Source organism: Callionymus lyra, chromosome 14 (genome assembly GCF_982586985.1).
Source record: "Callionymus lyra chromosome 14, fCalLyr1.hap1.1, whole genome shotgun sequence".
In the NCBI taxonomy this organism is placed as follows: Eukaryota; Metazoa; Chordata; class Actinopteri; order Syngnathiformes; family Callionymidae; genus Callionymus; species Callionymus lyra.
The window spans coordinates 21036715-21050123 of NC_141831.1; the positions used below are offsets into that span (position 1 = coordinate 21036715).

Here is a 13409-nt window from a genome sequence, read left to right on the forward strand (position 1 = left end):
GATGTGTTGTTTCATTAGAATAGTTGTTCAAAACAAAGGAAAATAGACCGGCATCTAGTGGACTCTGAAAATAATGACACTGCTTCATGAAGCTTCATCAGACCATCACAACCCAAAATAGTAGTGGTGTAGTACAAAAGTGATACATCCGAACAACAGACACAAGGGAATTTGTCTTGCTGTTTCAATACTTGTGGATGGGACTGTACAAGTTATCTCTGTAGTGTATTGAGAACATTAATCAACTACTCAATTTCCTGGTGCGATTTATGTAATTTCAATCACATTCAATATTTGTCATTGAGTTTTCCCAATTTATTTTTTGGATGTATTTAAAAAAGAAATGACTGTTATTGTTTTCATATTCAAACAATAATACCTTTTATGCTTTAATTAAAGTTGTCATTGATCAATTTTCTTGTCAACAACACAAAATCTAAATAGTTATTAGTATTGATTAATACATCCACTTATTTTAGATTTAAACCATTTCTAAAATTAAACAAAAATTCCATCCACCATAATCTGCCTTCACATGCTATGAAATTGTAACACACTCACACACACACACACACACTCACACACACCATTGAGTGGTTTCCACGGCACCAAAGTGGAGAAAGTGCTGTTTGCAGCAGGAACTGCTAACACTCTCTTTATTGGGTTTCTATTGATCTCTAACACAATTGAAGCTGCCTGTAAAACGTAAATCCCGTCATGAAACAAGCAACTCTTACCAACTTAAGCACATTGCTCTGGAAGAGAGATGTTTTCAGTGGATTAAAAAAAGCTCAGGGTCTGTGTTAAGGACCCTCCAGTGCTTATTGTTGTGTGCCTGTGACTAAAGGAGTGGAGTGATTAAAGGGAATTTATCAAGGTGAGCGCCTCCTGTCGTCTGCTGCTGAATATATTGAGATAGTATTTCAATGACAACGCGGCTCTCTTTGTTCTCCCGTGGCGTGCTGAATGTCAAAGTGTGTCATTTGCAGATGAATCCCGCCACAGGAACGCCGTACACTTCCCACTACGATAAAGCCATTTCCTGATTTTTTTTTTGATGGCAATTAAAGGTAAAATCACTTACATATGTAGCAACGATCCTCTCCGTCCGTTTGATGTGTTTTCGTATCTCGCATTCGCCGGGCTGGAGGACAGTGATGCCTTCATCGGAGAAGACGTAGAACATGTTCCCCACGCTCAGACCTGGAAAGCATGAGTAGGTGAAACGAGAGAGTATTTCAGGATCAAACCCATGATTGTTTTTTTTTTCTCCCGGTGATGATGTGTGCGATTTGCCAAATGGGACTCCTGAGAGCGCATTATCGCCTTGGCGAGAAGAGAAGGCATGTGTTGGCTTTGAGCAATTTGTGGCAGTCCAAGATAGGAACCTGTCAACAACCTGTCGGGGAACATATTGTGGCATCAAAAAGCTCTTTTGATCAGTGTACTAGTGTTCAACTTCAAATAATACTCATTTTGAATGTGTTTAGATATTTTAACTTGTAGTTGAAGTTGTTGAAGACACAAGGCCACTTGGTAGCAAGGTAAAATCCACCATTTTGTTTCAAACACATTTGCTTTTTTGGAACTCCTGTGTTGTTCTTGTTGTTATCTTGACCTTTTAAGCATATATTTCATTGAGTATTGTTTGGTTTGTCTAAGAGCTTTGTGACCCTGGTCTGGAAAAGCACTCTATAAATATAAATTACTTACTTACTTACTTACTTTTAAGGAGATAATAGACTGTTTTAAAAAAAAAAATAGAGTCTTTGATGTAATCTGTTACGGAACTACGGTCTTAAAGCCAATTCATTGTGACGCACATCTTGAAAATGCAGTCTAAAAAGAGTTTGAGAAGGTTTGGCGATAGTTAAATCCGAGTAAATATGTTTCATTAATGCAGTACAAGTATTTTTTTGGCTGGTTGTGTATGTGACGTTCCTGTCTTTCTGCAGCCAGCCTCAAGTGGACACTCGATGAACTGCAGCTGTTTCCATTTCTACACTGGCTTCACTTTTGTCCACGGAGGTTTCCCCTTGCAAGACACTCTACGAAACCTCTGTCATTTCAACTTATTTTATAAAAAAAACAATCTCTGACAAACTAATTTATTGGTGAAATATCTGTACTTTCAATGATATTAAACAATATGAACAGTTGAGTTTAGATTTTATGTCACATTTTACAGAGCTCATGAAATGAACCGGACAAAAATGGTTTCATAGAATGACTCGCAAGAGGAGCATAACATGCAAGATTTGGCAAAGTACAAAGATAGTAATTACCTTCTTCCCGCCAAAGAATGTTTGCGACTGTCAAGAGAAAAAATTTGACCAACGTTAGCTCAGAGAAACATGTTTAACAAGTGCTTAACAAGTGAAGTATGAAGTAGAAAATAAACTTTCAGTAAATTATTACAGTCCTAAGTTTCCAAGTCTCTCTGTTTCATCATCCTTCCTCATTTATTAGGAGCAATCTGAACAAATTTGAGAAATTAAAAAAACATGGTTGATACCATAGTTAAAGAGTGGGAATGAAACTGGGTCTACTACTTGGTGGTTAAATGGTTGATAAATATGTATATCAACCAAGTTAAATTGATGGTAAGGGAGGATAGTTTTGGATGTAAGAAAGAGATTTGAGTTTGTTTCAAAGTCAACACAATTCTTGGAAATTGTTTTCCTGATACTAGTTCTGTCATAAAGACAAGGCAAAATTTGAATTAAAAGAACACAAGATTAAAAGACTTACGTGTTTTCTTTGCGGAATCCTCAACAAATAGGGAAGAGATGTCCTCGTCCACTCCTACTTCGTTCTTGGCGATGCAAGTGTACGCCCCTGTGTCCTCATACCTCACGCTGCCGATGAAAAGCTCGCTGCTATTTGCTGAAGGACAAAAGAAAACCATTTGTAGCTTCATATGTAGTGGACAAGGTTGTGTAGAGGCTTATAGTTACTGAACTCTGTTAGGTACAACGACAAAGAACACTATAGTACTTTTCTTGTACGAGAGATGACTAGTATTAGTTGTGATTGTTAGTAGGGGAGCTTGGATTTAAAAAATGTTCTCTTGGGTTGATCTCCTGAGATCCTGTCAAGAACTGATAGGGAAGTGATACACAGAAAGCTAGGAGTGGAATCACCTTCCCTCGAAACATGTCAGTAGATGTCTAGATGTTTTTCATCCATCCAACAATCCATCCATCTTCAAACACATCAAATAGGTAGCAGTAGAGGCAAAAAAAGCCACACAATTCTGTCTCTAGATAAATAAACCTATTTTTTTATTTTTTTTTTAGAATCCCTTATTTGTCCCGCGAGGGGAAATTCGGTAGTGCTTTTTACAGCAATTCACACATACTGATGGGAGTAGGCTGCACACCTGCGCCAAGTCTACCATCAGGAGCAATCAGTGGACATGCCCAAAATCCCTATTATATTATAATCCCTATGATATTAAAAAGGAGACCTCAATTGGCTTCTCTTCACATGGAGGAGCAGTGGATCTACTTGGGGTCTTTAGTGAACAAAACAAGAAGGAGCCGGCTTATTGTTAATACAAACCTCTACAGCGAGAATTACACCGATAACTAACTGAAAAAAGAACGGATTACTTTGAATTCATCATCTTAACAGACTTAATTGTACTTTAAAGGGCACCTAATGTGCCGATTTAAGTGTCTCTTCAATTGTTCTAGGACCTCTATTATACTCATCAGTATGTTTCTTTTTGCACAAAACTCTCATTTAATAAAGATATTTACATTAGAAAATACGCTTAAACCCCGCCCACTTAAAATGTGCTGTTTTGGCTGAGAAGAAGTCTGATCCAAGCAACCACGCCCACTCTGCTCTGATTGGTCACAAAAACATGAGTTGCATTCAAGGACTCACGTAAATTTCAAACTCACGCCTGAAACTCCCGTTTTGTACATTAAAAACGAATAATAAAAATAAGGTTTGCTGCTTAATGTACACATCACAAAGACACCTAAAGGCAGAAGTAACTCTCACCATGTTTACATAAATAGAACTTTATTAAGTAATAACTTCAAAACTTATTTTGTCCTCACAGTGTTGACAGTTGGTGAAGTACCCTGATGGACCTGGACCTTTGTACCTGAACCTGATGTTGGGTTTTGGCCAACAGCCCTGACAAGTGATCCTTCATCTTGCTTAGAAGTTTGTTTCTGGTTTACATCAGTTCTATATGATCACGGTGGAACAAAGCCTCAGTGTTTCCCCTGTGGTGTTGATGTACTGTGGGGACGGAGGTCGCGTATAGACCTGGGGTCGTCATCAGACTTTGATCATCCGGCTCTGTGATGTACATCTGCGCCCTGGACGCTCCCGTATGTCGCTGTGCGTCACAACAAACACCACCAGCTTCTCTCGCTGGTCACAGCGAGTGTCAACATGAAAGACAGAATCATCCACGCTGTCGTCTGCATCGCTAATTCTCCACCAACACTCTCAGAACTTTGATAGTGCTTTCTAAAAAAAAAAAGAAAAAAAAAAAAAGAAAAGCGGGTGTTGCAGAAGAGTTGATGCAAAACTTCCAAGATTATTGAAATATCTTCTTTTCTGAGCCTGATAATAATTCCCTTTCATGATGAGAAACTTGTCTGACGCTTTGAAGTGAAAGCAGCCTTGAAGAATTCATCACTTCATTTACTCCTAATGTGTAATTATGCTCTGATCATTTTTTCTTCTGTAACAAGCTGAATCAATCGCTAATTAAATTAGCATTTACATGCTTAATTTGCAGGATTGAAGGCGCTCAAACTAAATTCAGGTTCGAGTGTTGAAAATGATCATTTTCCTGTGTCTCGTATCAGGAAAGTGTACTCTCAGATCTTTCATAAAAGGTGCTCATGAATAATAAAACAACACCTCTTTGTGTCCCGTTCACTTCTACCTTGATAGCTTAAGTGGTTTCCAAACCGTAACTTCTTCAGAATCAAGTTTCTTTTCTACCTTGCAAGTGAAAACTAAACTTACTGGGAAAGATGGAGAGGCTTTTTATCATAGAGATGATCTAGTACACATGCCAAACTTCTTTAGAAAAAAACAAAAAAAAGAAGAAGGTGCACATACAATTTTGTATAGATTCAACTTTAGGCCTGCAGGCCAGATCTGAACTCAATCTCAAAGCAATTTAGACTTGCCAGCCACCAATGCACCTATAAATAATGAAGGCATTTTGAAAAAGCAGATAAAACTTCACTTTCTTTTTGCAAGATTTTGTGTCGCATTTCGGCCAAGGCTGCGTTTTACCGTAAACCGGGAAGCTCCAGTTCTACCCCTCCAAGAGGAGACAATCAGCTGTTGCTATTTTAATACATAAGTGCTAATTGATTTATAAAAACAAGTGTGCATTTATTTGTAATCTGCTTGCCTAACATTCAACTATAAATAATATTAGTAATGGGGTTGATTTACCTCAATACCATGTGATCCTTCTCTATCATTGGGATTTGATCATTTCTTTTTTTGTTTTGTTATTCTTAACAATTTTCTGTATGCTTCAACTGATAGAATTTTGACTCTGTTGTCTAACAGTTATCTTTTGCTCATTATAATGAACTATAAATTGTTTGTGTTTATATTTACAAAAAACATGTTGTTAAATCTCAGTATAATTTGTAAATCTTCGGATAATACACAAGAACACATCTGAGAGAAGAATGAAGAGTGTTTTCACTCTAAAAGAAATTGAGTGAAAAATGTTTTCATTTTTTGTGTCGACCAGCAAACAAACCATGATCATAAAGTAATTGTTTCAGCTTTTGTAAGTACAGTTAATATGACAAATATATACGAGCAGAAAAGCACGTCCCAAAAACTAATTAAAAATAAACCTCATTTACTAATTCTTATTCATGAAAAAAACAAACAAGTTTTAACTGTGTCGTTAAATAAGTTGTAAATTGAAATTATTGTAAACGTTTTTAAGGGTTTACCATAACTTTGTTTGAATCTCTCTTTTCAAATCTGTCTTTCATGAACTTGGTTTAAAAAAAACAAACACTTGTGTTTCCTATGGATAAAATACCTATCTTGTAAGGACCTTCTACTTAACATGATAATGAAAATGTTTGCAGGAGTGAGGTTGTAGAATTTATTCAGCTTCCTGCGGTTCAATGTAATTACATTCCAATGTGAAAATGCCAAAAGACACAAGTTCAAAGTTTTTAATTTCACTGTCACAGCTTGCAGGCATACGCTGCCCTTGATTAGTGAAGGGCGTACTTAGAGGTGTTGATAAATGACCCAAATTATTTATTCTAAACAGGCCAGGAGGGAACTGAGGATAAGAAAGACAGGAGAAAGTTGGATTTTTTTTTTTTGTTGCTTTGTTTACACTTCTTTTTGATTCAAATGGAAACCTATGCACAACAACGCGTTACCAAATCTCCTAATAATTAAAGTGTATGATGGTAGTTGGATGGTGACTCGGAAGGAAGATATGAACGGAGGTGAAGAAGACTGTATGACTGTTTGCTTGTTGTTCTGCGGACCTCCTGAGACCAAAGTATTTTCTTCCCCCTTTTTTAAAAATGATTTTGCTGTTTCAAATGAAATTTTTAATGTTTGATTTCCTTCATCTTTGTTCTGTTTTTTCTTTTTCGAGTATTTTTTGACTGTTAAAATGATAAAATATCTTATCTTTTATAGTCACCTAATGATGACTAATGGTAGCAGCAGATTGCTTTGTGGCCCCTTAGGCAAAGTTCCTTGCCAACTCTAGTGCCATATTACACATATAAACTGATCATAATTATAATGTTTTTTTAACTTAAAAAAATCACAAGTGGTTTTGTTTGCTTTGTTTTATTTCAAAACTTTTGTAAAACGTTCTCACTTTATTGATAAATCTTAAAAAAGCCTGATAGATATTGTGTGTTTTACTATTCAATCACTTTTATGAACTTGTAAAGTTTAAGGGGCAACTAATGTGAAAACTCCAACTTTCTTGACTCACTCACATGTTTCAAATGTTGAAGTCTTCCTCTCCAAGATGCAGTAAGTCCCTCATCATGACCATGTTTTGAAGTCATTACTTTATAAAGTTATCCCCGTATGAAATCTTGACGAACGAGAGGTTACGAGAGCGGTGCCTATTATGACGTACTAATGCTCATCACTCCTTCTCCAGTCAGCTTTAATCAGGCGCTTTGTTTTTTAGTCCTTTGGAGGTGAACAATTCCTTGATTGATGACGCACGGTGACAAACCTTGATGCTTGACCAATCACAGAAACACATTAGTTGCACTTTAAAGACAAAGTATAGATTAAGGGGGTCTGAAACCTTTATCGTCTAAAGAGCCATTTAGAGGCGTTACCCGCCAAATTAAAACTCACTCAGACCACGACACAGTGAGCAGTACCATCAAAGTATCACAGATGATATTTTATTCTTTATAAATAAATAAAAAACAAGAAAGAGAAAAGGTCATTTGAGTGCCTTTTTTTCTTCAGTGTATGTCTTATTTGAATTTAAGGAACTAACTGCACTCATAAACAATGACCTTTTAAAAAAAATTAAATATTAATTAATTCGGTTGTACTTTTTCAGATCATTCCTTATTTTTTTCTAAATGTTTCCTCTAAAGTGCAGGGGCCTCATCAACGGTTGTAGGAGCCACATGTGGCTCTGGACTAAAGGATGACAAAGACAGGTTAAGGTGGAGGACCTGCTCACGTTAAAGTGCCAGCTCCTCCCTCGTCTGAGTGTTGATAACAGCCCATTACCACAGGTAATGACCCACACCAAACCAATAAACACTCCCTAATGAGAACCAGGACATTAAACGAGAAGTCAGGGATCATTGTGCTCTTTAAAAAAACATCCCTCTTCCTCCTCTGCCGCCGTATATGTCATGCTCTGCCATTTAATTCATTTCCGAGGCGTGTTTGAAGACGCCCGCGTTCTCGGATTCCATCATCTTGCTAAACAACAAACACCGTCACTGACAAGAGTCGCGGCGCAGACGAAATGAAGGAGGTCGATGTGACAGAATTAGCATACGATGAACGACTTTCTACAGCGCCGTGAATGTTTGTCTTTGTAAGATTACTCCTACAGTGCTGGCACGCAACGCAGAGCAATTCTTTGCAGTTTCCACCAAGCTTGATTTTTTTGTAACAAGCTCAAAGCGTTGGCTAAATAAAAGTGTTCTCACCTAAAAAAGAAATCTGCTTGGAGGAGTGCGGCTGCAGATCCATGCCGTTCTTCAGCCAGAGAAGTTTGGGGTTTGGGATGCCGTCGGCGTGGCAGTGGAGGCTGGCCGACACACCGGGCTCCTGGGCCTGAGTCTCCGGATAGACCAGGATCACTGGAGGGACTGGACACACATGGCGAGACCAGACATAATTACTCACACGCTCACGCTTCCTCCGAGGATTAGTTCAGAAAACACACATGCAGCGACAAGTCTGTCATGGAATTGGGAGATAGGTAATGCAAATCCTGGGGCTCTTTGTTGTTTTTTTTGTTGTTGAGGAAAAACAATTTCATAATTCATGAAATAAACCATAGACAATGTTGAACACTGTGAGGTTTGTGTCGAGCCATTCAATCGTCATTTCACAATGATAAAAAACAGCCTCAAAATGCACTGCAACAGTTGAGAAGTAGTTTGTGTTCTGGATTTAGGTACAAATTAAGAATACTCTTTTTTAAATGCAATGTTAAGGTTACTAATGTGTTTTTTTTACGCTTTTGTGTTGTTGATAATTTTGTTTTACTTCCATTCCCCTTCTCTTTAATCTCTTTAATTTAAGTTCAACTCAATCAAATCTTAACAAACTTGTGTTAAGAAATTTGAATAGCTCTATATTAGAGAATTGAAAAAAAGGTGGAAAAAGGTTGTTTTTTTTTAACAGGCAGAAACCTTGAGCAGAACCAAACTTGATGTGAACTGTACTTTGCTTTTGAGTTAAGGTAAGGTAAGGTAAGGTAAGGTAAAACTTTATTGATCCCTCAGGAGGTCTCCTTCGGGAAATTGTTTTTTACCAATAGCCAGCAATTTTCATGAACAATAAAAAAAAAAAAAAAAAAAAAAATAAAATAAGAAGAAGAACATGAAGAGGAAGAACAAGATGACACAATCTGAGTCTAAAGACAAAGACAAAGGTCAAGGAAAGAAAAACAACAAAGACAAAGGATACACAGACTAACATGGAACAGAGGATACACAGACAGAGTTCAGAATGAGTATAATTTTATTTGGACTCTTCTGATTATTAGTTATATTTGTTTGGTTGTCTTGTACTCATATTATGTTATATTTGTTTTACTTTTATTGGACACATGTTGGATCTGCTTGAAAGTCTAAAACCTAAATTACATAGAAAAATGCTAGTTTGCCATCATGGATTATATAGTAAAAGCGACCAACACATTTCAACCTATTTTCTTGTGTTCAATTAATATTTTCAGAGGAAGTTCTTCACTATATTTATATAAATATAAATACACATTTCTAAAAGAGTTTTATAGAAGCAAACAAGTCTGACTTGAGTCCTTTATTTTCTGGTTAGACAAGTCGTCCAATAAATATTTTTTGAAACTTTGAAAACACAAATCATAAACCAAGTTACACATCACGTAAAAGACAATTAAAAATGTCAATTAACAAGAAGCAACCACCAAAACAAAAACTAAATTCATCCAGAGAAAACATTTTGATTGCATTTAAAATGAGTAAAAACTTGAATTTTTTTCCAAGTTAACAATTCAACTAACTTAGTAAAACTACACGTCGGAGTTGTCGCTCACTAAAAGAGAAGTGAAGTTATTGAGCCATAGACTGATGTAGTTTTAATAGTTATGAAAAAAAAATTGAGTTAGTCTTGTTGATCTATAAAAGGATAACTAGTGATGTTGATGATGATAATTCATGTTGTTTAGAGGTCAGTAGGTGGCGCCATCAGTTAAAAATCATGCGATGATTAATTAAAACAGATGTTCAAAACAAAGGAAAATAGAGCAGAGACTGCCATCTAGTGGACTCTGAAAATAATGACACTGCTTCATGAAGCTTCATCAGACCATCACTAAGTTAATTGTATCCTCCACTGGTTGTTAGCATATGTTTCTCTGCTCACCTTAGCAAGTGTTTTTGCAACTGCTTTCTTCCAAGTTTCCATCACTTCGCTTGTTCTCTTTTCAGACTTTTTTTTTTTTTCCACCACGATGAAAAACCAACCTACCACACGATATGATCGCCATGGCAACACATCACATTCTCCAGCCCTCTCTCACACCCAAGTGATCGTTTGATGAAACATGGTCGCAAACAGCTCGAGAGGAGAATCTCACCGTTGACTTGCAGCACGTGAGTCTGGTACAGATCCTCGTAGCCGTAAGCATGGCAACTGTAGTTACCCATGTGGATGGTCGTCACCTTGGTGATGTACAAGGAGCCGTCGTCCCCGAAGTCCTGGCAGAGAAAAACATACACATGAAGTTGAGAAGACTTTGATAATGAAGGGAGATGAAGAAAGAGGTGAAGGATGAGGAGCCATAGGGAGCAGGAGGTGGGAGAAAAATCCTGATCGAAAAGGTATACTCGGAGGACGGACAGAAAAAGAGAGAAGAGTGATGCAGAAAAGCAGGGAGGCCATGAATCAACGGTCCCCCTGTTGAGCCGGTGAGGGCGCTAGGGATGGAGATGCTCCGCTCCATCCTCATCTCGCCGCCTGAGTCTGATGAATAGCAAGGGTTAAAAATATAAAGCCCATTAGGTTGATGAATGGACGAGGTTGTTGTCGGTGGCGCTCGCAGGAGTCACAGGGGGGGGGGGTTTCAGTCACAGCTTAGGGTGGATTAAGGTATTAAATAGTTTGTCGTCCTAGAGGTGAACCAGATGTTTTCATGTGGCACACATTCACCGGATGGAGTGCGGCTGGAAACATGGTGTGAGTTAAAGATCGGATAACGGATTAGCTCAGTTCGTTTTCGTACAATCAGTTTGATATAGATTGTGAGATCAACAGGTGGATTTGGTGCAGATTTCCGGGTCACATGTTGTTAGTGTTGGTCTGTCAAGGGGCGTAAAGAGCTGAGCTAAAAGGGTTACTGGTCAAGAACTTTGGGTCTCAAACAAAAGTACAAGATCGTCAATACAAGCAACGGAAATTAGTTTTCTCCATGATCGTCACTGTCAGAGATAAGATGAGGAGTTAAGTCGTTCGTAAGAGACTCAAGGTAGAACCACTGCTCCTCCAAATCGAGAGAAGTCAGGTGACTGTTTAAAGGTCAACTAGTTGCGACCTACTCAGATGTTTCAACTCTTCCTCTCCAAGATGCGGCATGTTTTGAACTTATTACTTTATAAAGTTCTCCCTCGTCTAAAATCCCAGCGAACGAGAGGGTATGAGAGCGGAGTCCATCATGACGTAATAATGGTCCTCTCCTCGTCCGGCCAGCTGTAATCACACCCCGCTTTGTTTATACAACGATTCCCTTGGAAGTGAAGGACTTCTGGGTGTGATGACCCTGGTGACAAACCTTGATGTTTGACCAATCACAACCGAGTGGGTGTAGTTATGGTAAACAAGATTTTAGCTCCATAAATAAAGTGTTTTCAGTGGACGGGGCTTAAGAACATTTTCTAATATAAAATGTCAAACAATAAAAAGAGAGTTTTTTACAAACAGACACATACTGATGTATAATAGAGGTCCAGGATCAATTTAAGACACACTTAAATCAACACATTAATGGAATAATTGTGAGGGATCTGCTAAACAAAACCAAAGTGGTAAATCAGAGTATTTAACAGGTGCCTTTATTTATTTGGCTTCATATTGTCTACTGGCAAGGATTTTAGAAACACTAAACACTCTTGTTGTCACCGTGAAGCAAAGCGTTACATAAGCTTCATCACTGTTGAATATTTATCCATGGTTATCTTGACGGTTTGTTTACTGCATTTCATGTTTCTTGCTCTGTACGTACACATGCTTGGTGTTACAATCACCGGATCACTCGGACCCCGCACCCTGGCATCGCCACTATTTGGTAAGGACTGCCTTAGAGATAAGGTGAGGAAGGACTCAATGTCGAAACAACTGCTCCTTCAAATCCTGAGAAGCCAGTTGACCTTTTTTATGGATGCCTTCTGGAAGGTAGTGATGAAGCTTCATGAAGCAGTGTCATTACTTTCAGAGTCCACTAAATGGTGGCCTCTGCATTATTTCTCTGTTTTAATGAAACATCGCATCATTTTTAAACTGATGGCGCCACCTACTGACCTCTAAACAACATGACACTGTTTCATGAAGCTTCAGACCCAGGTGCTAGATAAAGATGGATGGTAGGATATAGAATCATAAATCGGATTGTTTGTGTCGCTATGTTTATACAGGACAGTACTTAACAGAAATGTAAGTATCAAAATAAAAGTTAAAGTTACCCATGAGCCAATTGAAAGCAATCAAAAGTAACATTTGTACATCTGTAAGAGTGGGGATTGACAACTAGTTTTCACAGTTTTCTAACAAACAGTTAGTTTCAAGTAAGATTTGCATGTTAATATGTTTCTTTTTGTGTGAAAAATAAAGTCAATTTTACTCTTAAAAGTCAGTTTTGCAGTGCAGAGTAATCACCGAGAATCAACTCTTAACATCAGTACAAAGAGCTTGTGTCACAACACTCATGTAATAACAAGGATCAATCAAGGATTCTCCTGATTTACAACTGCAATTCATAGACTTGACAGCTGCGCCTTCACGGATACCGTCTCCAAAAAATATGCTGGTAAGAAAACGGAATCATGAGCCGGAGATGAGCAGCACTGAAGGAGACAAGGAGCGCTCGCAGAACAAAGAAGCCGAAAAGACAAATTGGCTGATTGTAATTGACGCTCAGCGCTCTGTCATCAACAGGCGAGCGGAGATTTTCATCTTCCTTGAATGAAGCAGGCAGACGTGCTTTGCCAGCTCAGGCTGGATTTGGACCGTTTTTCACTGTAATTACTAGAGACATCATATCAGGGATCTCAAGGACGTCCATGAAAGATAAAAGCGAGAAGACCTCAGGCCGGGAGACGAGGTTGTTTTCTGATATGGCGTCTCCTCAGCGGACTCCTTTCAAAGGAGCTCAGACTTAACATCGTGAATGTTTTTGTCACTGATGGTTCCAAAGGTTGTTCATGAAATCATGCCTTGTAACAAATATATATTGAATTGAACAACTTTAAAAACTATTGATGGGTTCATGAGGCTTCATGAAACAGCAGATGAGATATCATGATATAGTCTCTTTATTTTGAAACTTTAGCTCTAATTAAGTGAAACCTGGCGCCATCTAGTGGCCTCTCAAAATAAAGTCTTGTGTCATGATACCTCATCGGCTGTTTCATGAAGCCTCATCAACCCTTTACAACTAAACACAGACA

At 38.1% G+C, this 13409-nt stretch overlaps 1 protein-coding gene across 1 annotated transcript in view; it reads right to left on the reverse strand.

Annotated features, from left to right (window-relative positions):
* The window catches only part of fstl4 (follistatin-like 4), a 186054-nt gene that overhangs the window by 13721 nt on the left and 158924 nt on the right, over positions 1–13409 (reverse strand). Inside the window, exons 8-12 of the mRNA XM_087808279.1 lie at positions 10328–10448; positions 8187–8348; positions 2752–2886; positions 2286–2312; positions 1085–1203 (exon numbers count right to left, since the gene is read on the reverse strand). Coding sequence (XP_087664405.1) covers positions 1085–1203; positions 2286–2312; positions 2752–2886; positions 8187–8348; positions 10328–10448 — 564 coding nt within the window. The remainder of the gene's footprint in view (positions 1–1084; positions 1204–2285; positions 2313–2751; positions 2887–8186; positions 8349–10327; positions 10449–13409) is intronic.